We start from the raw sequence: 27,542 nt of genomic DNA, 5'->3' as shown, positions 1-27,542 counted from the left end.
CTCCCACGGGTTGAGATAAGAACAGTCCAGTAACTCAGGTATAACACAAATCACTACTGCTGCCACCAATAATAATAATGATAAGAGAAATAACAAGGGAAGAAAATATGATACCGCTCGCCGGAAAAGAGCCCGACCGAAAAGAGGACGTGCCCTTCCGGGTAGCTCCCAGTTACATCCCCGGGCATGACGTGCTGTGGTATGGAATACCTCTTTGGCTAGTTTGGGTCAGGCGTCCTGTCCCTGCTTCCTCCCGGCCCCTCCTCCTCCCTGGCAGAGCATGAGACTCACAAAGTCTTTGGTCAGTCTAAACATCAGTTGTTATCAGCTTTGTTCCGAGGCTGAAAGTCAAAAACACAGTGCTGCAACAGCTACTAAAAAGGAGAAAAACTGACTGCTACTGCTGAACCCAGGACAACTGTGAACTAAATGCTCTGTTTATGTGTTTGGGATTTTATAAATCAGTAATGTGCTTACACCACTGGGTATTTTTTTGGGAATCCTGAAACATGAAGTTTCTCAGTTAATACTGGTAAAAACAGCAGAGAGAGGCAGGGGACCAACAGCCATGTTGTCGGAGCGGGTCTGTTTTGACTTCGATGAGAAGGTTCTGGGTCGCACAAGCAAAAGCTTTGATGGCCACTGGCTTCCCCAACTTACCCTTCGGATGTCGCAGCCGACGGTATTGCCTTCCCGGAGGACACACCAGGCAAACTAAGGATTTTCAGTCTTATCTGTGAATTCTCTTGGCTTTTATGCATTGAAATCAACCTCAGTGTTGTTGGTTGCTACTTAATTTGATAGTGGTGCCCATGGCCCCATTTAAGACTGGGCATCCCATCGTGGCATCTTACAAATACACAGGAAGACATAGGCCCTGCCCCGAAGAGAACATCACAGTAACTTTTTTTTCTGGTGATTTAATCATAATATTGACAACTTTATCAAAAATTACAAAACTGATATTAAAAAAATCTCTAATTCTTAGTAAGACTAGAATGGGTTTTTTTTTTTTTTAAAAATAGAAAAGCACTTTTATGCTACGGCTCTTCTGGAATTCTTACATTACAACCCTACATAGCAAAATACAAACTGTAGCTAAGAAAGGTAGCAGTCCTAAGGTAATTCAGTCCACCACGAGCCCTCTAATATCTCTATACCATCAAACTCAGGGACTCCAAAAGGATATCACATTACTTAGAGACCTTCTGCAGAGCTGATTTAGGAAATACCTTTAAATTTTAAGTTCTTTTTAACCCCTAAAACCTTAGACCGTGAGGAGAACAGACCTGGGACATCAGAGGTGGGTTGGGGTTTTTTTGATTTTTGCAAGTTTTTCTGTTTAAGCTATGTGGATATTGCTTTTGCAGTTGATACCAGCCAAACATTTTCTGAATATGAAGAAAATCCATTGAAATAAATGAAAATATTTTTTTATGGTGTTCACAAAATGCACCATAATAGAAAGAGGAATATTTCCTTTAATTTGAATGCCATCGGAATGACTCAACCACATTGTCACCCACTTAGCAAAAGAAAGCATAATAAATAAATAAATAAATAGACAAGAATATGTAACACTTTACATCCTCAAAGAATCACGTCATTCCCTAATTTACGCAGCCAGTTCAGGTTTGTGTGATTGTGCCATATTAATGACATATAAAGTGTTGTTCCACTTTCCACAATGGAGTATTTTTTTTCTTTTTTTACCTTTTAAATATAGGAATTCTCTCTTAAATTAGAAAGTAGGCAAAAAGTACTTTTTAAATTTTCATTTTTAAGTCTTCTATTAGAAAAAATATAGATTTATTAAAACAAAAATAATAAGGTAGAAAGAAGGGTTGGGCCTCCATCAAAAAAGTATATTATGCTTCAATGCAAAGAGAAAGAAATGGCTCTATGGGCAAAATTCAAGTATGAGTGACCAGTTTTTTAATCGTAAAGTAGGTGCAACATTTCTTAAAATGTTACAACACTGCATGACCTGTAATGCTCACAATATTTACATTAACTGCTTACATGAAACCATAAAAACTCTAAAAGAGAAAAAAAATCGGTATGGACTGAAGCAAACTACTCCTAGCACCCACATCGATGCCATTATTAGCCAATGAAATCAAGTACACAAAAATACTTTACATAGCCTACTGATGTAAAGTATACATTGGTGAGGAAGTACAAACCTAATTAGTTAAAACGCCAGAAGAAGGGGTTGGTCAATACAAACTCGGTTCTAGGACAGAAAGCAAAGGGAGGAAGAACCTAAATCAAGACAGGCGCTCGCACACGCATACACACACGCACGCATGCAGTGATGAGTTAAAACCCACGCAGGTGTGGAGAGACAGCAGGAAAGTGGCTGGCATAGACAATGGCCAACGGCGACTCTTTGAACGAACACTTCAACGCGGGACAGAAAAACGTGAGCTAAACTACACCCCCGAAAGACAGAAGTTGAGAAAAAGAATAAAGAAAATCAGTCACTTCACATGAGCTTGCATGGAGGACGGTGGCGTTACAGAAAAGACAAATGAACCTACCCCATGGAAGGAAGGGCTCCTGCCTCCAGGCCCCTGTAGCCAGTGCAGCTATTGCGATCCCTCAGGCTGGGGGGAAGGAGGAGTGGGAGCTGTTCTGCCAGACATGAGAAAGCCCAGGGACGAGCCCAGAGGTAGTGCTGCCTGCTCTGGCATGCGAGAGCCGAGGCTGGGAATGCCGCCGGATCCCGTCATCCTTGGGGATGGCTGGTCTCGGTCATGTCCTTCAGAGAGAGGAGTCTGGGACTTGGGCAAGGTGGATGGGAAGAGGAGCAATGACCTGTGATCCTGACGCCAACTGCCGAGTGTCTGGAGAGTGGCGATACCGCCAGCTTCCCAGGATGCTGATCCCTGCTAGTCCTTCGCTAGAGAGTGACATTTGGGAATTCAGGGAGGGGGGGAAAAAGGAAATCTGAGGTAAGCGGTGGCCCCAGACGAAGAGGTGGGGGTTACACATGCCACCCCAGGACCAGGAATGGTGAACTGGGAATTATTTCAGGAAGCCTTGAAGTCAGAGGATGTCATTGCTTCCATCACCATCACCTCCATCCGTGTTAAAAAGAAAATGAAATAAAATGGAAATAATGTTGTGCTATACTTCCGTTCGTTAATTTTATAATGGCTCATAGCTTTAGACTTTTAAATCTGTAGTGTATTAATTTTTTCTACATATGTTTCACATTTCTCACTTAATATAACATAAATAATTTGGTTAATAGATTTAACCTGCACATTTCAGCCACATTAATATATATAAGAATCTGTTAATGGTATAAATAATTCTTTTTAAATAAAATAAATCTGATATGTTACATAATACTGATAAAAATTACTGTTGCTAATAGTTTTGTAAGCCACCTTTTTTGTTTTAATACTGTAAGATGGGTACTGGAATTACTTTCACGAACGCTGCGGAGCATGCCCTTTCATTCTACTGCAAAACCAAACCGTAATCAATGCTGATCACATTATTAAAGCGGGGCTTCTGTCCCCTTAAAAGTAAACACGATGGTTAATGACGTTAGATAATTTAAGCTAATAAATCTAGGGGTTTTGAGGGGTCAGTGTTATGGGGGATATAAACTTTAGTTTCTCAGGTGGCTGTGAAACTTTAACTACAGAAATGGTTGACTAAAATAGTCCATCTACTTTTTTCTCTTTTTAATAAAATCTACAGCATTCTACTTTAAAAGCTACGTAAATAAAAATGCAACTGACAGTTGCAGCCTTTGAATTATTAATTAGAGCTGTGATCCCACATCCCATTAGGAATCTGCAAGTTTGCACTCTCCTTCAGAGACCTGAAATGGAGTACAGTACTTCCAGGCAAGGTTCATTCCAAGCAGACAGTATCAATGAACACTCAGTGGCGTGAAGTGTATGTCATAATTAAGGTATTACATAATCATGCCTTCTCTCTGCTGTTAAATACAAAAACAGCATCTTTTACATTATCATATAAAAGCATTTAGGCTGTATTTTTATTTATCACTTTACACTGGTAGTCTCTTGTATGTGTACTCAATAGAAACCAAAGAATTTTGTACACTATTTTTTGTACAATAAAAGATAAAGTGTGCATTAGGTACGCTTGTACATGACAATATTGTACAATATTTACATTTCAGATATCACCATGAAATTCTGTATTATCTATATACACAATGAAAATTTCTCAGAAACATTTGGACTATTCCTTATAATCACAATTTTAGTATTATAGAAAAAAAAAAATTCAGTAATTATCTGACATTGTTACTGCAACCTTTCAAGATTTCTGATTGGCTTATCCAGCAACCACTATCCCTCCTAATCATCAAAAATATTGTACCACTAATCCACGTAGCACCCTGTGATGGTATCTATCTGTCTTCATATAAATATTGATATAACCATGTCTATATCAATACCTACATATAGACCTATGTGCATGTTCATTTTGATAAGTACTGGACCAGTAACAAAGACATTCAATGTTATCTAGAGATCTTCCTCCTCTTGGGTTTTGGAGGCTTCACTTGTCTGTCTCCCTGTGGGATTTGGTGGACCTAAAAATAAGTATATTTAGAAGTTAGCAAAGAATATTGGTCAAAGTAACCAGCCAGTAATAAATGAGCTACAGGATTGCTTGAGGTGTTGTTATGAAACAGTTCTTATTACTTCAGGTATATATGGAAGCCCAAATTACAGGGAGCTTTAAGAACCTGCAACCTATGTGCCTTGAACCTCAGCTACCTTGGAGAAAGGTTCCAGCTACAGTAATTGTGAAAGCGCATAAGCCTGAACGGAACCCAAAACTGAAATTATGTCAAATTCTTGGAGACAAACCTTTATACAGATTCATGACAAGAGCAATATAGTAGGAAGTAGGTGGTGAGAAAATATTGCTAACAGGGAAAATAAATTGAGTGAAATTCGGGTCCGTGGTAGCATTATTATGAAATAAGCTATGTTTAGCAAACTGTCTTCATTTAATTTTTAAAAGGAAATACTCAGTTTCAAGCTAAATGCTAGATTAGTTTGAGTGTGAAACAGTTTTTCATCACTGTCTGCTCAGTAAAAATCACAACTTAATTGGAAGAGCCGTGGAGGAAGGCGCTGAGTGTGGAATACCACCACCATCTGTCGGTGGAAGCCAGCTGCTGTTCTGGGAAGAGCAGTCTGCAGCTTTCCAACAGCAGGCAAGCAACAGCAGCAAATCCTTCAGCAAGGCACTATATTTTTTCCCTGGGTCCGTCCTGATTCCTTCAGACCGCTAACATTTATTACGTATTTATTGCTTCTTACCAGTAGAAATAATTCTGAGCTAATGATCTTGTTTGCACATGCTTTTCACTTAAAATGTAACAGGTATCTGAACAGTAGTAGTTGAAAAAAATGCAAGTCGCTAAAAAGAGAACCACTGATTCCCTAGGAGTGCTTCTAGGAATCATAGACTTTATGGAAATAAACTCTGGTCACAAATATTTGTGACCAGGTAATTTAAATATAAACCAAGAGTAGGTAATGACACTCAGGCTGGTACATCAGCTTGTCTGCATTATGAAACAACCAGATGAGCAAATCCAATTACAGCAGTTTCCCTTGAGCCAGTTATATCACAGTTAAAATGCATACACCATAGAGTTCATAGTATCACTGGCTTTATAAATGAAAAAAAAAAAGGTAGAATGTTAGAGTCCAAACACGTCAGCGGTGGTTTAACCGACACAGGAGATGTGTGTGCCAAACACATACCCCACATTTATTTGTAACAGACCTACAATCAGATACTGCTTTCCTATTCCTTCCAAAGACAAGAGGAAAAGGCACACTGTTTTAAATCAAAACCCTATCTCATTTTGTAAAACTCAGAAGTTTAAACAAAAGACTGCTTTTGTTATTACTTAGAGCAGCCATTAAAAACTACTGCATAACTTATGTAATATTTCTTGGTGGTTCTGAAATCAGCTCTAAGCCTCCAGTTCTGTATACATTTCCCTTTATACACTCAAGAAGCTCCCTTGTAGTTTTACTACTACTTCTAAATATGCACATGTATAAGCATCTTCAGTACCGAGCACTGAATATCAGGAAAATGCATTTCTGTATTCAAATGTGTTATAATTAATAATTTGAGAAATTACTATTGATAAGATATGGGAGTTTTCATGTGCCGTGATAAAACTTTTGCATTTCTAAGTGTGCTTCAATAAAATTACAATCATGTTTTAAGTATGAAGACGAGTATATTATATAAACCACATTTTATATTAGACAGAATTAGGGCTTACAAATAACAGTGTAATTACTGTAGAAAAAACACTCTGAGATTTGATATTAGGAATACTTTTTTTTTTTTTTTAACTTACCGTTCCTGACGGGATCTTTCATTTCACATGAGGAAAACTTTATTCAAACAGTTTTACATTCAAAAGAACGATGCTTTTAAATGTAGTTTCAATATCTTGCTACTCAAACAGAAAACAAATGAGCTTGATTTTGTGTCACTAGTCAGAGAAAACCCCTGGCATATGAGCGGGACTGGAACTAAGCCAAACATTATCAGGCTGCATGTGTAAAAGTATGCCCAGGAATCTCTTTGTGAAAAATAATATAATTGGCAATGCAACAAAAATCCCACAATTTTCCCCATTTTTTTCAGAATGATTAGACATTTGCAAACAGTTTTAATGCAGGAGAAATACTGAAATTTCCATGTTATTTAAGAAAACAGAAACAAAATTTATGTTAGAAAGCAACCCAAAACAACACTCCTAGTCTTCACATGCAGAAACATAGAAAAAGGAGATTATTGCTAATGTGAAAAGAAACTTACATTCCCAGACATTTTGTCTAGTTCACTCATGGCCTCATGTATAGCAGCTTCTAAATGGTTATTTAGCTTTCCACTTCTAGGAAGAAAAAAATAACAGCATTAATAATTGAAAAAAATCAGTAAATTTAGAAACCCCAATAAACACATTAACTCATTGGACACATTCTACTAACTGTAGAGCCTCCAGGTGTTTACAGCACAAGTAAGCAAGGTCAGACCTATAGACCATATTATGCAAACTAAAGGCTTGTGTTGCAGTTAAGGAAGAAAAATTAAAGCCAGCAATTCAGCAAGTTGTACAGTTAGTTACAATATCCACAAGTCAATTACATCCATGAATAAAAAGCCAGAGCACTTCATGGCAACAAAGCATTTTGTGCAATCTTTTTCTTTTAATCATTAGCAAAGGGCCAGACTCGCATGGGTCTTGATCAGGAGCAGAAGAGGAATACTCTCGACTTCAAAAGTTATTAAACCTTTAGTGCCAGCTTGCCTTTGCCTACTTCCGCTCCATGTTGCATGCTGCATTTACTCTGTAAATGTTGTTACATTTTGGCAATACTTTTGTGAAGGACTAAATACGTACACTGCTGTCTTCTCGAGAAAACAGTGTGTGAGCTGCAAAGTCTTTTTACCCAAAACAAAAAGCAAAAAGTGAAATACTCCTAATTTAAATAGCCAGAGGAAAGCAAGTGGTAAGAATCCTCTAAGACGTTGCTAGTTTTACTATGACAGTTTTAGAATGACAGCACACCAAGGGTTATGGTAAAGGCAGGATGAAGACTTTCTTCTTCCAACCCCAAAGTTACCCCAAGTCACTGGGCAGCTCCAAACACATCTAATTGTACAGTGACATTTTTGATTTATGTACATTTCTTCTTTAAATAAGTTTCCTGCTTAAAGCCTATGCTGTCCATGACAGGTCATGCTTCTGTGGCTCCGTCTTCACACCTCAAGAGTTTCAAGGTAGCAAACTGCACTTGAGCACAAGTTAATATTGTTCGCCAACAGCTTGTTGCAGATCTCTGCTTAAAAGCGGGTATATATACACACAGATAGATAGAGAGATAGACAGGTTCATTCATGGCTTTAACTGAATAAGTACAGTTATAAGAGTAATGAACTTGAAGACAAACAGCTGAATATGAAATGAGAGAGAAATCATCCTGGAGATGAGAGACATTATTATGAGCATCCATCACAATATCCTCAGGAAGTAAGACAGTACTGTTATCTCTGCTCTGGAGATGCAGAAATGAGGGGAGGAAGAAGAGAGCCATCTGCATCATGAGGGAAGACCGTCCATCACAGAAGGAGACACTTTCTAAAAAGCCCCTTTCCTTTTAATAAGGAAAGCAAGCTCATCATGCCACCTGGGACATTCTTCCCTAAGACTTGAAGATTTATAGCAACTTAAAGCATTGGCAAAAGGCTGACAAGGAAGAAGCACAGATGAACTATATGACCAGCACTGCTGTACAGTAATTCCACCCCCCTAGATCACCAAAATGATTTTCATATCCATCAGTACAGCTGGGAGAATCGAAGACAGGAGATCAGAGGGTCTGTTTTTCATTATTCAAAGAGGATATTCCCTAACACTAATTTGCATTGGTTATCTGAGCTACACTAGGGCATCAACTGCACAAAAGAATTTAAAAAGCTAGAAACCTTTCTGAGAATGGTGCAACTTTAAAATCATGTATTGCAATGTAGTTTAAATCAGCCAAAGAAATGGTAAGATAAACTGAAATCAGAATTTGCATACCCAGCCTGACATGCCCACCTGGGTTTTTTAACTACTTGGGCCAGACTGCTTGCCAAAAAAATATTTAAGTTATGGAACTTGGGCAAGTGAAGGCACTCTTTGATATTATAAATGACAAAGAATATTGTTCAGTGGCAACTTAAGTTCCTATAAAAGTTATATGCCTGTATCTTAGTAACTGATACCTTAACAGATAATAACAGATATCTTAATAACTAATAACATTGCTGACTTGTACGTCACCTAGAAGCAGATTTCAGATGTCAAACTACCTATGTGATGTAAAGTTATCTAATCAACATTATGCTCTATCAGCAACCCACCCTTATTAAAATATCTATGAAATTACTGCTGAGTCAAAAAAGCCATTTGAAAGTATTTAAAATACACATGATCATTTGCACTGTAGTCTTAAGACTTTTGTTATCTTAATTTTACTGTCAAGACAATGATCTGCCCCATAGCAAATCAAAGTTTCAGAAGAGTCTGTCACTGAAATACCCATTTACCGCAGAAAACACTGCAGCTAAAACCTGAGAATTTGCTACCTGATCAACATATGAATCATGTCTCTAGTGATGCAAACCAACCTGTATACATCACATTTTTTTGTCAAATTACATTTAAGAACATGGAGTGACAGTTTGTTCCTCTCATTAAAAAGCAGCACAACGTATCTTAGAAAACCTCCCATGGCCAACGGCTTTGAAGAAGGGAAGATAACTGTTTTGTAAAAAGCATTCTGTTAATCCTCCTCCTCCCCCCTACTAGGATGTATTAAAATTTAAAATTTTACCAAATCGTAAAATCAGAATGAAGTCTGAGCCTGTCTGGAGTTGAAGCTTCCTCCTATAGTAGATATATTCCAGATTCCACCTGCAATCACTGCCTCTGGGCAGCTCCTGCAGCAATAATGACGTCAGAGCGCATACACCTCACTTGACTGTTAATAGTATAGGGCAAGCTGCTATTAGACTCACACCTAGAGAAGGTGAAGAGACTTAGGCTGTGTCAGGATGGAGACTGAATATGGCACACATTCAACAGGAGTAACGTCAGAGACATAACTTCAACTCTAAGATGCACTTAGGTGGTGAGGCACTGGAATGGGTTGCCCAGGGAGGTTGTGAATGCTCCATCCCTGGCGGTGTTCAAGGCCTGGTTGGATGAAGCCTTGGGTGACATGGTTTGGTGTGAGGTGTCCCTGCCCATGGCAGGGGGGGTTGGAACTAGATGATCTTAAGGTCTTTTCCAACCCTAACTATTCTATGATTCTAAGATGCCACTGCCCAAACTTCATTTTGAAATAACTTAGCATGGATGGTAGAGATGGCAACGGGCACGTTCCTGATAAAAGAGAACCCTGGTGTGGGAAATAACACACAGAGAAACACAAAACCACAGAAGAAGGAGACATGGTATTGGGTTATGACCCTTGGAAGATGCTTTGCGTGCAGTGTGATAGGAGAACGCTAATGAACAGAGGAATCCAGATAACTACAAAACCTGGGAAAAACAAAGACTGGATCAGACAAGGCTTTGATAAGAGAAAACTGGGAACACAGTCTTCTGGAGACCACAATCGGATAGGTGAGGAAGCTGCTACATCATGACTTGCTGGAAGCAAGACAGGAACATGGCTCAAACAGGAACAGAATAGCTGAGATGAGATGGAGCTGAAGAAGATGGGGATGGCTCAGTGGTTTGTACTCGAGTGCATCTTCCTACAACCCCCAGAATAAATAGGACAGTTAAGAAATCACACCACTTCTGGGGATGTCTCAGAGGAGATGCCTCCAAGACACCCCCGAGCAAAATATTTTTTTCTACAGAAAATGTTTTAGATCCTACTACTAGTTGAAGTTACAAAGCTCAACAAGGCTAACACATTGCCTATGCTGGTGAAAAGTGCTACAATGACTTTTTTTGTCTGGTGTCTTGTTTACAAACCTAAAAAGCTGAATACACAAGCCATTTCCATTTCAAAAACTAGCTCTTACAGTTAGAGTAAGATTTACAATTCGCAAGTACTGGCTTTGAGGTGCAACTTGAATGCCATCCTATTATACCCCTATTATAACAGAGCTTTTAGCTTTGCAGACATTTTAAATCTTTAATTTAGTTTTAATAATTTCATATTTAACATATAGTATCAATATATATTATTGGAGATTGGCCATGCAGTGAAGACAAAAAATTCAAACTAGGGCTGAGACAAGAAAGTTAGGAATATGAGGAATGGAGTTAAGTAATCTGAATGTCATTTTGAGGACCTGGATGCTAACTCCGCTCTGCCAAACACACGGGACCTGTGAGATGCTAGTTCATGCTATCTCAGCTGAATTTATCCTGTGTTTCTTTACCTGTGTCTTCATAGGTAAAGAAGTGTTCAACTTGATGCCAGTACGTGATATGTATAAGTGCTGAATACTTAGATAAGTAGGAAACAGAAATAGGAGTATTCTATGTGTAGCAATTATATCTAATGCTAAATGTTTTAAAACATCTGAAATTGCATGTAATAAGAAACCACAGAGACATATACCAGAAAACAAGACTATAAAGAGATTAACAACATTTTCAGATATATTTACAAAAGTAAAAAGGAAAAGGAAAAAAAGGAAAGGTCCATGAAGAAATACTAAAAGCTTTGAACTGTGAAATGTGCACAAGTAGAAATATGGAGGAAAAAACTTTAAAGGGCTGTAAAGCAACCCTATGGAAGGGGCAACCATGTGCCCCAGACTGGCTGGGATATTCAGTACTTCTGGTTTCCATATGGGAAAGCAATGGGGCAGCACCAGACATGCTGCTAAAAAAGGCCATTGGATTCAGTGGAATTGCAGACAATCCCTGCAGTCTGCTAAATATACGAATGCAAATCAGAAGATTGGAGTTCTTCTGTACTGTCTATTTCAACTTTAACACCTCTTTAAATTTGTTCCTGGTGTCACCCTACTTGAGTCACGTATTTCACTTCAGGGACATGAGCAAATAACTGGGGAGTTGCCAAAGGCCCTTCTGTGTTCTCACCACACACCCTTAAACTCCAGCAAGTTATTTTGAGGATGATCTTGAAGAAAACAACCACCAACATTGTCTCATAGGCATAAAAAATACTCCTCTTAAGTGCCGCATGACACTCAAATAAAATAAAAGCTTACACCATAAAAGGAATTGAAGACAAATAATTATTTAATTTCTTTAAGCCTATATTTATTATGCTAAAGACAAGTACTGCAAGCTGGCTTTAAATCCTCGCAGATTCAAATATTTTTTTCACTGCAACAGTAAATAAGCAGCAGCACCCTAGAACAAATCCAATCATAGTACAGTTTCTACTTTGGTATCCTTTCATAGCTGTCCAGATTTTTTTGCTTCTAAAGTTAACCATTATCCTCTTTTTCTCTATGCTGACGCTTCATGTCCTCATACTCTTTCACAGTCTTTCTATCCTCATATATTTGTAAATAAAATCTAAAAGGAAAGATAAAGCCGAATAGTTCATACATGTCTGGCACAAAGCATAAGGAAAGCTCTGCGCTGAGCCCCTTGTCTGGTTAAATATAGCCAGACTTCACAAATTCTGAAATGCTCCTCAGCAATGGGAAATAAACTGGATTTATCTGAATAAACCTGTGCTCTGCCTGCAGCAGCAGCTGCCAGAAGGAGAGGGAAGAGATAAGAAGGGCAGATCTTGTTAAAAGCATATTTCGTCAGAATAGTTCTCATATAATAACTTTTTTTGGTGAAAATTAGAAATCCTACACATGAAAGCTCAAACAAGTAGGATGACATTTTACAAAGGCTACTGTAATATCAAAAGATGCAATAAAAATGCAGGTATCAAAGATCTGATTATCATAACCAACAGAATGAATTCAAAAAATTAACTCCTCAGTTTTACTGATCTGCTAAGCACCCCAAAATGAGTGTCTTAGGTAGCAAAAGAATTTAATTATTCCATTTCACTAGGAAATAAATGAGCATTTACTTACTTTCTGTTCCTTTTTCTGGCTCGGTTGTAAGCTTCTAGACCTTCTGTTAGTGTCTTCAACTTCTCTGGCTCCACCTGAGTGAAGGTATGAACACCAAACCACATTACCCAGACCTGCAATTATTAAACACTGCTTTTACTTTACTGCTAGACATGCATTATTGTGGAGTCTAATTTTCACTGCATCCATAAGACACTAACCTACACCAGCAAAGAATTAAGGAATGTCTGGCTATATACACCCCCTCACACATATATGTATATATTGTAAATTCTCTAGAGGGTCCACAACAATAGAAACAAAAACCACAAAACCCTGACACTCATGAAAACAAAATTAAGGAGACTAATACTTTTAAAACCTTTTTTTCTTTATATTACACTGTTGTTGAAGTCTTTTAACTCTGTACTCACATTTTACAAATGTATTTTACACCTTTGAGACCGCCTGGAGTGCATTAACATACCAAGCTGCCTAGTGCACATGATACAATTTTTATAGATGCCATCAACACAAAAATGTTTCACATCACCTCAAATTTCTGGATAAAGTATTTAAGGCCTCCATTCAACAATGCTACCAATGGCAAGGTCAAATTCATTCGTATTTCAGAAGAGCCACCCTACATGCTTAAGTTAAAAGGCTTAAGGCCTTGAAAAAGGGGTGGGCAAGGTGACAAACTTTATTTATACATTATGAATCTATGAGTCTTATCTGGAGCTTGCTTTAGCCAGCTGACTCACTGGTCCTGAAAAAGGTCTTTTATATTTTTTCTTCACTTAAGCAGCACATACTTTAGCAGTCTGCTGAGTCAGGAATGAATACAGGCACATGCTCAACAGGGCTGCTGAGCTGGTATTTAAACGTCCTTAACTGGAAATTTCAGCTCTCTTGAAATTAACCAGAATGATAATCTTTTAAGCAGTCTGTATATAGACTGCTGCATATAATTACTGGCACCACTGCACAGGTACCAGCTAGTACCAGTGTAAACAACACAAGGAAGAAGAAAACAAATTGTATCATCTATATTTCATCATTTGTGTTCTCAAAACGTAAGCCCACTTAACTCTGCATATTATTTGGCTCAGGCATTTCTGCTTAAAAACAAAAAAAGGTATTTAAAACACATCAATGTAAAGAAAATGAATGGATGAATTCCTTTTTCTTTGTCAGTATTGCCACATTTTGCTTGACTTATTTCTTAATCTTTACATAACAAGAACCTTATATAGTATTTGTTTCATTAGAAAGTACAGCTTATATTTTGACACAAGGAAAATTAATTCTATAAATACAAATTTATTAAGCATGCCTATATACAATCAGAAAAAAGAAACTTAAATGCAAATTCCCTCTAAACCCAGACTTTCTATTACTAAATAATTTACATTCACAATGAAATAGATTTTTAGATGTGACAATGTGAAGTTAGTCAGTGAGCAAGTTGTCAAAATCTCTAGCAATAAGGCAAATATAATACATGTTTAGACCAAATTTCCCATGTCTGAACTTACGCATCTGATAATGAAATTGGGGAATACTGCCATTCCAGGAACTTACAAAACGAATGTCATTAATGGTGAAACTGGCACATGGGGAGGCAAGATTTCTATTTTCAAGAAACAGATTCAATTATGCTGTAGACTGTAACTCTTTTCCCTTAAAACTGTGCTTACTTTTAATGCAAGACTGCACATACTTGAAATAATTCCTCTCCTAATCAGACTTCGGAAAAATACAAATGCATACAAAAGAAATATTCTCTGTTTAAAACCTGGGGAGCTTTCACAAGGATAACAGCAGAAGAAAAACAGCACACAACACTTACAGGATAAGCAAACCACCTTCGGTTTATGTGTTACATCTCCTACATTAAAATTGTATTAACAAAGGCAATGCTACTCTGTGATACACCACAGCTCAAGCCTTCCATTTTACAGCATGCTTGAAAAACAGCTAAAGGATAAACTTTGATTTTTCAAACTGAACAGAATTAAAGAATTCTGAAACAATTCGGCTTGTTCAGCCTGGAGAAGAAAAGGCTCCGGGGAGACTTCAGAGCACCTTCCAGTGACTAAAGGGGCTGACAAGAAAGCTGAAGAGGGGCTTTCTACAAGAACATGTAGGGACAGGATACAGGGATATGGGATGGCTTTAAATTGACAGAGGAGAGTTTTATATGAGATACTGGGAAGAAGTTCTTCCTTGTGAGGGTGGTGAGGCCCTGGCACAGGTTGCCCAGAGAAGCTGTGGCTGCCCCATCCCTGGCAGTGTTCAAGGCCAGGTTGGATGGGGCTTTGAGCAACCTGGTCTGGCAGAAGGTGTCCCTGCCCGTGGCAGGGGTGTGGAACTAATTATCTTCAAGGTCCCTTCCAATCCAAACCATTCCATGATTCTATGAAAATAACATAATAATCATGATCCTTCACCTTGGACACTTTACTACATGACAGAGTTGTCATGAATGTTAAATTGGACATTATCCATACCCATAATAAATATGTTCACATAAGAAGCAAGCTTTGCGAAGGGTTGTATACACCTGATATATAAAAAAAATTCAATGGTAAATATTTTTCTGAAGAGCTAATACCATGTTTGGGTAACAAGGGACTTAAGTAATAAAAAGGAATCAGTATCTTCATCACTGGCAGTTTGCAATGGTAGAGCATTATAACACCTGACAGCACTTTTCAAAAGTAGTAGTATCAAACTGCTAATATAATATGGTATTGGAAGCAAGTATAACAGATATATTTGAATTAATAATACATTAAGCAATTACAATAATAAGTAATACATACAAACGGGATTTCCAGGACACTGATAAATCACACGTATTATTATCTGTAAAACTATAAAAGCTCAGCTTAAAAAAGCTTAGTTTAACTGATGGAAAGTCATATTGTGAACTGTAAGAATCACTATGAAAAACACTAACTGGAAATTACTGCTCATACAAAGCCTCTGACTTGCACACTGTTGCTTTCAAAACTCTGTTCTCATCTAGGTGATTTGATTTGGTTAATAATCAAATTAATTACTTCATGAAATATACATCCTCCATTTTAGGATGTGTGTGTAGTTTCAGGCTTGCTCCCTTCCTTTTCCAAATTTCTGCTATTTCTGCTGCAGTTCTTTTGGGTTCCTCTTTAATTTTCAAATAGCCAAAAAACAAGTGTTCATTAGGAAACAAAGGCGTGATACTTCTCCCTTCTCCTGTGTGGGAAACACCATTCTAGCTGCTCTTCAAACAGAAACATTATTACATTTAATACCCAAAGTCTTTTAAATGGAAACAAAAACTGAATTATGTATGATATAAAGTACAGATAATATACAAAGTACCATGAAAACCCAACAGCACAGCAAAACTAATATTACATATACAAGGTTAACACAGCATTATACAAATACTTTGAAAGACGTTTTAGGAAAGCTCCATAGAAAACAGTATTTTCAGTTAACTGCTGATAGTGGCTCCCACCATGAATTGTAATGTTACAGGATTTTTTGAAGCACAGAATTTCTGAAGACCATTTGGTTTTTTCAGGTTATTTCTTTTTTGTTTTCAAGGTTAATTTTTTTTGTTTGGTGTGCAGTCCTTCCGTTCCCCCCCGCCTTCTTTTTCTTTCCTTCAGACGAGGGTGCCCAAAAATCTGAAGAATGCAGCTGTACAACACATTACGAGAGTGTTTGAACATGTGTATAGATTGCCACTGTGCATGGGAATTCCTGTCTATTTTCAGCTACAAACAGAACTATTATACAGCACATATACATTTTCACCTCTTTCATATTAACCCCTGTATCCCATCTTCCAACCTCAACTCCTGACTTTCAGAATGATCATTCACTCTGTACCACTTCTTGGAGAAAAACAGATTATTCTTTTTTTAATTTAAAATTATTATCATGAAGCTAAAGGCCTTCTGAAGCAAGAGGTGATTCATTACATGGGACTTCCAGATGAAGAACTTGAAACTGTCTCTCTTGCTGCCTCCACAAGTACCTTGTCAGTACTGCATGAGCAGCAATGTACGCATTTCCCGTTTGCTTTCCTGTTGTTCGTGCTTCAGTATACAATAAAATCTGTGCCATGGAATATAATGTTACACAATGCTTATATAATGTACATAGGAGACAGAAAATTAAAGAAGGTGGGTTTGCACAAAGCAACTCTACATTCTGGTATCCACAAATTCCAGAGTAAACTTAGAAAACTGCTAAGGAATGCAAATAAAAAAAAATCCTCCTTTTTACAAAAAAAACCTTTTCAAGTATATCAAACCAATCATATACATATGGATACGCAACTTTGTGAAGTTAATACATAAATGCATACTTGGAACATACACGCAATGTAATCACTGTTTCTGTAATTCATAACAGATGGTGACATTGTACACCTAGTTTTTCCAGTTTTGTTTAATCTTTTGTATTTTGTGGTCTGTGCCACTTGCCTGTACTTTATAAACTGACTTGTAACTTGGGGATCTAACCTTTATAAGGAATGAGCTCTTAAGCATTCAAATACTGCTAGCAAAGTATATTGAATTCTCTATAAATACTTTTGTTCAGCATAGTCAGACTGGAGCTCTCTGAAACCTTTACGGCTATAAGAAGATCAACAGAGAAACTACTTGTAAAGAGAGACTAAAATTCTCTTGGAAGAGGGATGAAACCATTCTGGCCAAATATCACCCCAGTTATTTATCAAGATAAATCAAAGATCTATTGGACTGTTGGGCGAAACTACATTTGCACACCAGCCTATCATCAGCAAAGATGGTAAGACCAGCAGCAGTTACAACAAAGATACACCAGTTCCAGCTCACGGAGCTCCTGAGCTTTGCACTGGTGGGAGTCAGAGACTGCTGGTTAAGAAGCACTTCCCAACATCCTCTTGCATTCTCTTTCCTCTGGATATCTATTGTTGGTCAGATTTTGGGTAGGAATACTATCCTACTATCACCATTCTTATGACCGTTGTCATGCAATGTACTTGGCAGGTTTAGGGGGAAAAAAGACATATGGCTTGATTTCTTTGTGTCAGAGGTAAAAAGCTATTTCACTAGGTCTTTCCCTTCTACTTACATGTTTTAAAATTTACATTTTATAAAGCAGCACTTACAAAATATCTCACATCTTCTACCTAGAAATACTTCTAAGAACTACAAAAATATAATGTTTTACAAGTACTAGAGATGAGAATTTGAAATATTTATCGTAACAAAATAACCAGTAACTCCTTGGTAGCTGTATTTTTGGTATATTCCCCAACAAGCATATGATTTGTCAGGAAAAAAAAAAAAAAACAAAACCAAATCATTTTAGTATGAAAGAGGAAAATGGAATGCTTTCCTTATTATTAAAAGATGCCCAAAACCTCCTTTCAAGGTGAAAATGCACAAGCATTTCCTCTTAAAGAGTGTATGTGTCAATCAGCAATCTTTTGCTTTTCACAGACTCTTCAATCTGATTAAATCACTTTTCCTTTTTGCAGTTTTCAATGCTTTTATACTTCCATATCAGCTTCATTGAACACAGCCAGAAATCTAACCACACCATGTAAGTGAAACAATTTTTTGTTAACATTTTTTGTGTATCAAATCTTTTGTGTGTAAATTAGCATAATCAGGCTAAAATACAATCTGATTCATGGCATTGGTGGAAGTTTCTCATTAGATAACTAAGAGAAAAATTAAGTTCTGCAAGCTAGAATTATGGGAAAAAAGCAAACTGTCCTACTAAAATGAGAGACAAAGAATAAAGAATGGCCCCAGATAGTTTTGATAAACATTTGTATGGGCATATCTACATGTGTATATAGAAAGATAAATATGTGCATATATATATATAAATATACCTTCCCCTCCTCAGCGTTTTGTTGACATGAATTGTGAACCTCTTCTTCTCTTACTAGCTTTCCAGGCCATGAAGTCAGTCCTTTGATTTGGCCCCAGACCAAGTCGCCAACATTAAACGTCCTCGGCCTGTAATGTATCAGCTCATTTGAAGAAGGGGAATCTGGATTCCTTAGGTCATCTTCACTACTGATGCTTTTAGCATCTGAAGGGCTAGGCACACACCCATTAATGCTTTTGGCATTAAAATCTCCATTGTAATGGATATAGTCTTTAACTAACGAACTTTCCAAGCTATTTGAGGAACTTGGAGATTGCTCTTCCAGAATCAAATCTTGTTTAGAAGTGTTCAGCAACTCCCCAAATCCTCTGTTCTGCTGAGGCCTATTTCCGTTTATGTGTGCACATCGTTCCACAGTGTTCTCCAGTCTTTCCTTAAAACTCATCATAGTTCTTTTGTAATTGTTATACCTGAAATTCTCCTCCAACATTTTATCACTTTGACAGTTTCGCTGTGATAACAGTATCTGATGCTGCTCGCCTTGCAATAATGGCAATGTGGAGATGTTATTGGGCCTTTCATGACAAGGACTACTATGGATATGGGTAGAGTGGTCTAGAAACTCATCACATTTCCACCTATTTACCTCATTGACAGGACTTTGCTCCCCTTCCCACTGTTTTTTGGGTGTGTTACAACTTGATGATTTGTAATATTCATACCCATCCCCTTCACTTGAATTTTTACCATGCTCTGAATTCTTCAGTATTCGTGTTCCTCTAGTGCTCCTTATCCTACCTTCATGATCAGAAACGGCAATGTTTCTTCCATGGATTACTGCACTGACAGCACTAGAAAGATTTAACGGGTCACCAATTGAGGCTGTGAAGGCACTCATGGCACTCAAAGCTGGAATGGGACTCATCTGTGTTGTACTGCTAACGGCAGTGGTGATTACTACTTGCATCCCTTTGCTTGCAGCATCTACAACTGCTTTGTAGATTGCGTCCACTGATGTATCACCCTGAGCAGCAACATTGAGGTTATCTTTTGCTTGTTGTCCAAGAGAGGGTTCATTTCTTTGCTGCAAATCACAAGACGTTTCTTGGAAAGGAGGAAGCATAGTGTTGGAGCTGTCAGGAACTGGTGCCATTCCCATTTGAGTGATCATTCTTTTGTTCAGGACAGCAGCATCCTCCTGCATTCTCACCTGGAAAAAGTAGAGAAAAAGACAGAAATTGCTGTTCTGCCTAAAGTTACATTTCAACAGTAAAACTTGGTTTCATTTGATAAACAAATCAGGATGGTGGCCAGGGTGACTGTTACAGTACATAATTTTATTTTGGCTATGCATCAGTTATGAAGTTCAGTGCTGAACAAGATGGACAGAAAACAAACAAAAGCTTAAATTAGAGGAAACCAAAAACACTGGCTCTTAGAATTTGTCTCCTGGATCAAAACAGATGCCTTGCACGAAATGATACAACCTACCATCCACAGCTAAGACTGCATTATCCTCTCTTTCAGAGTCTTTTCAGGGATTTTCTCTTCTGATTGAAGTACGGCACCCTGCTTTCTCTCAAGTCCTAAACACCTCCACAAAGGTCAATATTTCTTTTCTCAACTATTCTTTCATTCCTTCCCACACCCTAATTTTACTTCTTTCCTCCATACCAGCTGCTCTTCTAGGCTCCTTGTATGCTCCTCATTCAATCACTAGAATGTAGGCCATCACTATCCTTTTAGAATTGGCTAACATTTCTATTTTTTCCCCTTCGGTTAAGTGCTTCTCTTGTGGGATCTCTTATTACTTTAGTCCCTTGTAAATCGTGCCTGCATCCCTATGCATTGCAGCTGTAATGTCAGGCACTGCCAGTGTAAATTGTAACCTTCAGATTAAAGTAACTGTGCTTTTTATATTTCTTGTCACATATGTAGGCAGTGAAGAGAACGACAAGAATAGTGCTATAACAAAAATGTAAAAAACAAGGGTAAAATATTTCTAAAAGCCCCTTTAAGTACTTACTGTTACTATTTATATAACTGACAATCTGAAGCAAAAAATACTGAGATAAAGCCAAAATTCATACAAAACCAAAGATATTTAATAGGCAGTGAGAGGATTATGATTTTGCAAGAGCAGTGAAACATCTACACTGAGAAAACAACATGTCTTCTTTTTTCCCTCTTAAAGGGTAAAAGCACTGTCTGCCACTATATGCATGAGTCTGACTTCACGTCTTCAGTTGTGCAGCAACCACAAAAATACTGCATAATAACAAATACGTATTTTAACTCTCGTTTTATCAGCTATTTTGCTTGCTATCTTCCTGTCAGTATGCTAGTTTGATAGCTCAACTTGCATTATGAAGAATTGCCTATTTAGCTAAATAGCATTTACATAATAACTGAGTATAACAGTTACAACAATAACAAACATTTTTGCACAGTTTTGTCATTGCACATTCATTCTAACACCTGTTTTCTTCAGTCTATATAGTCCAGATTACAGCTAGCTCTTCCCCATTCAGTGGGAATATAAGAGGACTGGTACACACCTATACTTATTTATTAAGTTTCTAACTGCTGTAAAGCGGTATCAATATTTATTTCTCACCACTGAATTGTAAGAGTGACCTAAACCGGAATTATAATAATTTCTTCAGAATGGAAAATAGTTTTGCTAAAAATATATACTAATTGGCAAGAACATACATAACATATTTTTTTCAATACATGCAGCATAACTCTTTTCAAAGAAACCATACCCAATTTCTAAGGAAAAAGGAATAAAATTTCCTAACAAATGTTCCTGATTTGCAAAATCCATAAACTACACAGACAGGCAAGCAACTGTATATATCATACTGTCTCAAACACTCAGCAAAAAATAAAAATCTATCTACGGAGCATATAGTTTTACCTACTGAGAGTTGCACATTTGTTTGAAAACTGGTTTCATTTTGCTTTCTACCTGGAAGTTTTGGAATAGACATGCCATGGGGTTCGGGTTGTTAGCTGGCCCAGGAACTGGGGGCTGGCCTTGAAAGCCCTGCATGTTCTGATACCCCTGGAGAAGGTGCTGTTGCTGCTGATTTGAAGGAAACATCTGATTGTTGTTTAATAGCGACTGGAGATGACTCAGCTGATGGTTATTCAAAGTAGTGTTTATAGATGACATGTCACCTGTAATTCAAACACAGGGAAACGTAAGTAAGTACAGTTTTCAATAGTCAGGAGGAATTTCCTTGACTCAAATTTTAACTGACAGCTAAACAAATGCTTTTGTAAAACAACACTCTTTCCCTTCAATCTTCTATAGAATGGTCCTCAAGGCATGTGTCTCCTACTCTTTATTCTTTTATTTCTTCAGAATTGCTTCTTTTGCATGTCACATCTATCTGGACTCTTTCTAAAGGTTTCTGACATGACTGTCTTTGCCTTTGGAATAGCACACAGACAAGTACGGCACAATGAGCTTCTATGATATTTTCTGTCTTGGAATCTTAATTCTTAGTTTCCAAAGAGTGACTGCCTCAAACAGTACTGGGGCAGCAGAAGAGAGAGAAAAAAAAAAAAATAAAAAAAGAAAAATTTAAAAATCCCACTTTCCATGAAAATTCTAGTTCTAGTAAAATAAATACATGGGTGAACCTGACTTTATGAAATAACAAAACTTAAAAACATATCAATTTATTCAGTTTTTTTTTAATTAAAAGCGTTTTTCTTAAAATTTCTATTTGCAGCATCATTTTGGTCAGATTTTACATGGAAAATATAAAACAGGGTGGAGTCCATGATAGCCATTTAGTAGGTAAGTATGAGGTATTAAGTTAAAACACTTATCAGCTCTTTGCCACTATTTAATTCCTTCTACTAGTCTATTTACTAAATAACATGGAGCAAATAACAAAGGAGTACTAACTATATTACATATTCTTGGTAAAATCAAGACCCAGGATAAAAAAATTGTATTTAAGGGCTTTTTAATCACTTGTGTTGGGATGTAGGTGTTTGTCAAAAAAGATACCCTGGGTTTTTAAACTACAAGCTGAAGTGAAAAAAAAAAAACCAACCCCAACCAGAAATGAGAAAATATAAACACACAATAAAGGGCTCGATGGGCAACCTTCCTCTTTGAACTTGTGTGAGGACCTACTTCAAGTGCTTTAAGGATTACTTTACATGGGAGTGTGCTTGTGGTTTTGGCACTTTTGATTCATTTGGAGAAAAGCACTTTGCCATTCTTCATCTACTGCACAGCTACTCATACTAACCCTGTGATGCCACATGCACTTGAAATGAAACACTGCATCCCAGAGATGAACCTGTGCTTTTACTACTCAAAAAATGAAGCAAGTCCAATTGCTTGCAGAACTTTAAGGTGTATATAGTAGGTCTAGGTGGCATCAGAATGAAAAATGGAATATAAAATAATTTCCAAAACCAGTATTAAATTTTACTTAATTAAATCAGAATGTATTTCAAATTTCTTACGTTTCTCTCCATAGAAATAAACAAGCTGTAACATACAAAAACCTTAAAAAATTATGATAAAGTGGAGTCTTTAGAAATAGAAACTAGAATCCAGAATTCCCCCTCCCCAACCCTCTTTTTTTGTTTTTCTTTTATATCTGTTAAGAAATTAAACTTACCAAGCAGACCTGTCCCCAGTAGAGGGTTAAGTAGCTGTGGCACCACAGAATTATTGTTGAGTTTAGCTGGACCAGATGTATTCCCAGCATTATTAGATATGTTCAGCAATGTTTCTGCCATTGACACCACTGCTGTCCCACCACCCAGGGTTGAGACAGACAGTGCTGCCACTGCTGATGATGTAGTGGTTGTGGTAGTGGTTGCCTGGGAGGAGGTGGCTATGGAAACCTCTGGATGATTAGCAGTGTTGCCCGATGCAGAGTTCAGGACACCTCCCACCAGCTGGGGATTCAAGGCCATTAACGCTGAGGCCCCAGAGACAGCTGGGAGGAGCAGGGGGTTAGAAGTAGTGTCAGTGCCTGAAAAGCTTGGTATGGGGTTGCCCAGGGGGTTGGTTAAAAGGGTCTCCACCCTGTTGCTTTCTGACTGATTGCTTGGCAAATGGTCAGGTGGGGCTGTCATCTGTGTTACTGAGGGCAAAGGGTTATTTTGCTGTTGCAACAAATCTGAGATGGTCAAATTGAAAGATGGTAGGGGAAGCATGGCAGCTGCTTGGGCTTGGTTCTGAAGGAGGGTTGCCAGAAGCTGAAAATGAACAGGTTGTAATACCTGCCCATCCACGTCACTGGAGAGAAAAGCTAAAGCAGCATTTACATTCGGGTTGAGAAAACCTAAAGGGTTGAGGTTGACCTCAGACTTGCCTTCTCCTGCTGAAGGCTGTAGTATATTTAATAGATTCTGGTTTAGGAGATGTTGCTGATTCACTGGCAAAGAGATAGGCAGAGAATTGAGGAGGTTTTGATTCAAAGTATGTGGAAGATTGTTGTTTGAAGAGCTGTTCTGCGGAAAATGAAGTGAGTGTTCGTGGCCAGCAAAAGGGAAATTGCTCCCAATGGGTAGCTGGCTCTGAAGTGGATTTCCTGCTGCAGTAGTGACTATAACACCATCTTGAAGCACAGATGTTGTCTTTGTGATGGCAGGTTGGCTGGTGCCAGCTATGGCTATTGATGATGACGGTCCTGAACCCCCTATAATGGAAAAGAAGAGAACCATTAATAGTACACTGCCTGTTGGGAGACAGTCCTCAAGGTTTTAAAGTAACTAGGTTAACCCAGAAATTAACGTTTGATACCCATGCAGAGGAAAGAAAATGTTTTCAGCATCCAGACTTCAGTACTTTCATAATATGAATGAATCTGCCATCAGCTACTTCAGATACTACATGCTGTGACACATCTCACTGGAAACTATTCAACCATACACTATTTAACCATACACTTGTACTTCCCTTAAATTTCCTTGAGTGTGATAGAACAGGATTTCACTCTTCACATATTAATTAGCATAAACCTAAAAGCAACTGTAACTTACTATACTAGCCATGGACCAGTATGAAATTAACTACTAGGAAAAAGGCTCAATGGGAGACAGGAATGATGCTGCATGAAAGACTGTGAGTACATGATACCTTGCCCATGGCAGGTGTTTGGACCTAGATGATCTTTAAGGACCCCTCCAAACCAAACCATTCTATTATTCTATGATCTAAATGTACATGTGAACCATATGCTCTTCTATTTCCAGCTCTATTCCATTAATGGGTTTTAGAAGAATTATTATTTAAAGCATTATTTTGGACTCCTGAATTAAAAAAAACAATGATGCTGATTACATATCATAATGATGCCCATGATACAATGTCAAGAGAAAAATACATTATGGTCAACATATTTAACACCCCCCAGCCCCCAACAATTTATAAAGAAGAAAATGTAAATTGGGATGGTCTAGTCATATCCATCACTTGGCGTGAAAAGAAAGACCAGCTGGATAAATTTATTATGAAGGGGTTACACAGAAAGAGTGGAAGAATAATAAAGTTGATTTGGGTACCTTTATACCCCTTTACCAAAGTTGAAATGTAAAATAAATTATTCTGTGTCTTTTACTTAAGGCAAGAGTCTTGAATTGACAGTGGTCATATATAAAAAACGTGAGAGGACACGAGGAGAATTAAAGCAAGGGCAATTGCCTTGAATTACACCTTTCTACTTTATTTATTGAAATTCATTAGAGAACATTTGAATATTAATATTATATACTGTATATATATGAAACTGTATAATTATAAATGTATTTAACTATGGTTTTAACACAATAAAATAATTTTCCATTCTCAACTGCTCTGCAAATATAGCTCATAGAACAGAGACAAGAAGGTACTGATCATCAGAAAGTATCAATTATCATTTTTCTAAACAAATACTATTTGAAAAGTGATGTGTAACTACACTTAATTGTCAAGAACAGAATCAAATCTCTACATCACTTATAATATAAAATACCATTTTTCAAGTACTTTAATGTTATGACAACTCAAAAAGGTACATAGAAGGTATATAGTTAAAAATACATAGGGCTTCTTAAATTATGCTGGCTAAGAAGAATTGCTCACTGAACCATAATGCTGTCACTGCACTTTCAGACACACTTAAGGTTAGTCTCTCTAGTTGTCACCTAGTTTAAGACAGACTAGGTAGTACCTCAGTATCTTCAGGTGGCTATTCCTCCCACTTGTAAATGGCCTTCCACATAAAATCTTACTGTCATATAGATAAAAATAGGCTACCATCAACTTAGCAGGAGAAGTCTGATATATTGGACTTTCTAAGCCATGAGTTCATTCCAGGCAGTATTTTTTTGGAAACTGTTTACCCCTGCAATAGGGGAAAGACAGATATAAAAGCTATTTCCTTGGTGGCTAGGAAAGGCTTCCCTCACTAGCAGAAATCACATTCAATGTGTTAAGCAGCACATGGATAGACTTTTAATTCAGGGATGAGGAAACTGTTCTACGTATAGTGCTCTCATGAATATAAAATCTAATTTTGGTATTTTTCAGTGGACCTAATCTCTGTTTCTAATTTATTTAAAGTCTTATTTTCCATTTCACTCAGGTAAATGACTACATGGAAGAGTATGTGGTGTGAAGCAAATCTAAAACTTGTAAGATTGTTGCTAGGTTTTTGTCAAACACTGCTCTGTTTTCTAACCTCCATCAAACACCGCTTCTGGAGATCTAACCTGAGAGGTCTAGAGTGCATTCAACACTTGGTCTTTCCCCAGATTAATGAGGCCATTAACTCCTACTGCAGGGGAAAAAAAAAAAAAGTTGATGGATTCTGAGCACAAGGAAGAAAACGTGTCCTTATTGGAATCCAGCCTTGAGAAGTTTGGGAGTTGAAGAGCTGACGAGCAGCCAGACTTTGGCACAAAAAGAAAACACAAATACCCTCAAGCTTTGGTAAAACCTGCCTGACAGAAAGACACGGTAGGAACTGGTGTAAAGAGTCCTGAATTGGACAGCAGCTAACACAATATTTACAATTGCAGTCTGGGACAAACCTATCTCCAGCAACAGACTGAATTGCCAGAATATGATTTTTGGATCTCTTCCAAAATACCATCTCTAACAAGTCAATATTCCAGATGAAGAAATGCATGCACACCCATTCTCATTAAAATATAGTGCTGCCAGACATCTTCTGAATGCTTGGCCCCAAGCCAAAATACAAAATCTGAATTATTTTTTCCACTTTATAAAACATGCATAATTTCTGTAATTGTGATTGATAGTGCATCAACAAAGTACAGAAGGTCATCTTCCTCTGGCAAAGCCACTACAGCCCTTGGAGAGCCCTCTGAACTGTCCTTCCCCAGTTTTAAAACAAAATATCCAAGATCCAGGATGAACGTGAGGAGTCACATTTTTCTCACTCCTGAGGAGACCAGGTGCAATAAGAAGAAAGTGATGCCCAGCATTGGCAGTGTGAAGATGTGAAGAGTTCTCTGAAACAGCACAGAAAAATGTAACATGCCTCACCAAAGCAACGGTATAAGCCACACTGTGAATATAAGAGAAGTCTTAATAACAGGGCTGTCCTTTCAAACCAGGCAGTAGAACAAAAGCATAGCAGCAGTGATCGGGAACCAACTCCAGATGGCCTTTGAGGTCTGCCTTTAATTCAAAGTGGTATCTAGACTCATACATTGCATTTACTACAATTGTCAAAGACGGCAGGATGACAGTGGAAACCAGATGGTGGATGTCAGCTGAAAAAAAACCCCTATGCAGACAAGCTGTCTTGGCCAGTAGTGCTGTAAGGAAAATAGGACTGCAATCCTGACCACTTGCATTTCCTTCAGGCTTAGAGAAGGACGACAGAAGAAAAGATGCACTACAGCACCAAAGAGTTTCAACAGTGTGCTAGCTCACACAAAACTCCCATATGAAATGGTTCATTATTATGGTATCCAGGCTCCAAGATGACAGTTTTGATGAGAACAGCGCCAAGATGACAGTTTTGATGAGAATGGTGAATATGAGTTGA

At 37.7% G+C, this 27,542-nt stretch overlaps 1 protein-coding gene across 7 annotated transcripts in view; it reads right to left on the bottom strand.

Annotated features, from left to right (window-relative positions):
• Nucleotides 1–423: 423 nt before the first annotated feature.
• The window catches only part of MBD5 (methyl-CpG binding domain protein 5), a 160,602-nt gene continuing 133,483 nt past the window's right edge, over nt 424–27,542 (bottom strand). For 6 of the 7 annotated variants that reach the window (XM_080621834.1, XM_080621833.1, XM_080621835.1 and 3 more), the window contains 6 exons: nt 23,151–24,179; nt 21,470–21,681; nt 18,497–19,705; nt 12,625–12,737; nt 6,859–6,934; nt 424–4,588 (listed from right to left, as the gene is read on the bottom strand). In XM_080621834.1, coding sequence (XP_080477960.1) covers nt 4,517–4,588; nt 6,859–6,934; nt 12,625–12,737; nt 18,497–19,705; nt 21,470–21,681; nt 23,151–24,179 — 2,711 coding nt within the window. In that variant the 3' untranslated portion in view covers nt 424–4,516. The remainder of the gene's footprint in view (nt 4,589–6,858; nt 6,935–12,624; nt 12,738–18,496; nt 19,706–21,469; nt 21,682–23,150; nt 24,180–27,542) is intronic. The other variant, XM_080621839.1, reaches the window with a different exon arrangement.

Source organism: Psittacula echo (assembly GCF_963264785.1).
Source record: "Psittacula echo genome assembly, chromosome: 6".
NCBI classification, from domain to species: domain Eukaryota; kingdom Metazoa; phylum Chordata; class Aves; order Psittaciformes; family Psittacidae; genus Psittacula; species Psittacula echo.
Note: the sequence above shows the minus strand (reverse complement) of the source record. Positions and strands in the feature narration are given on the sequence as shown.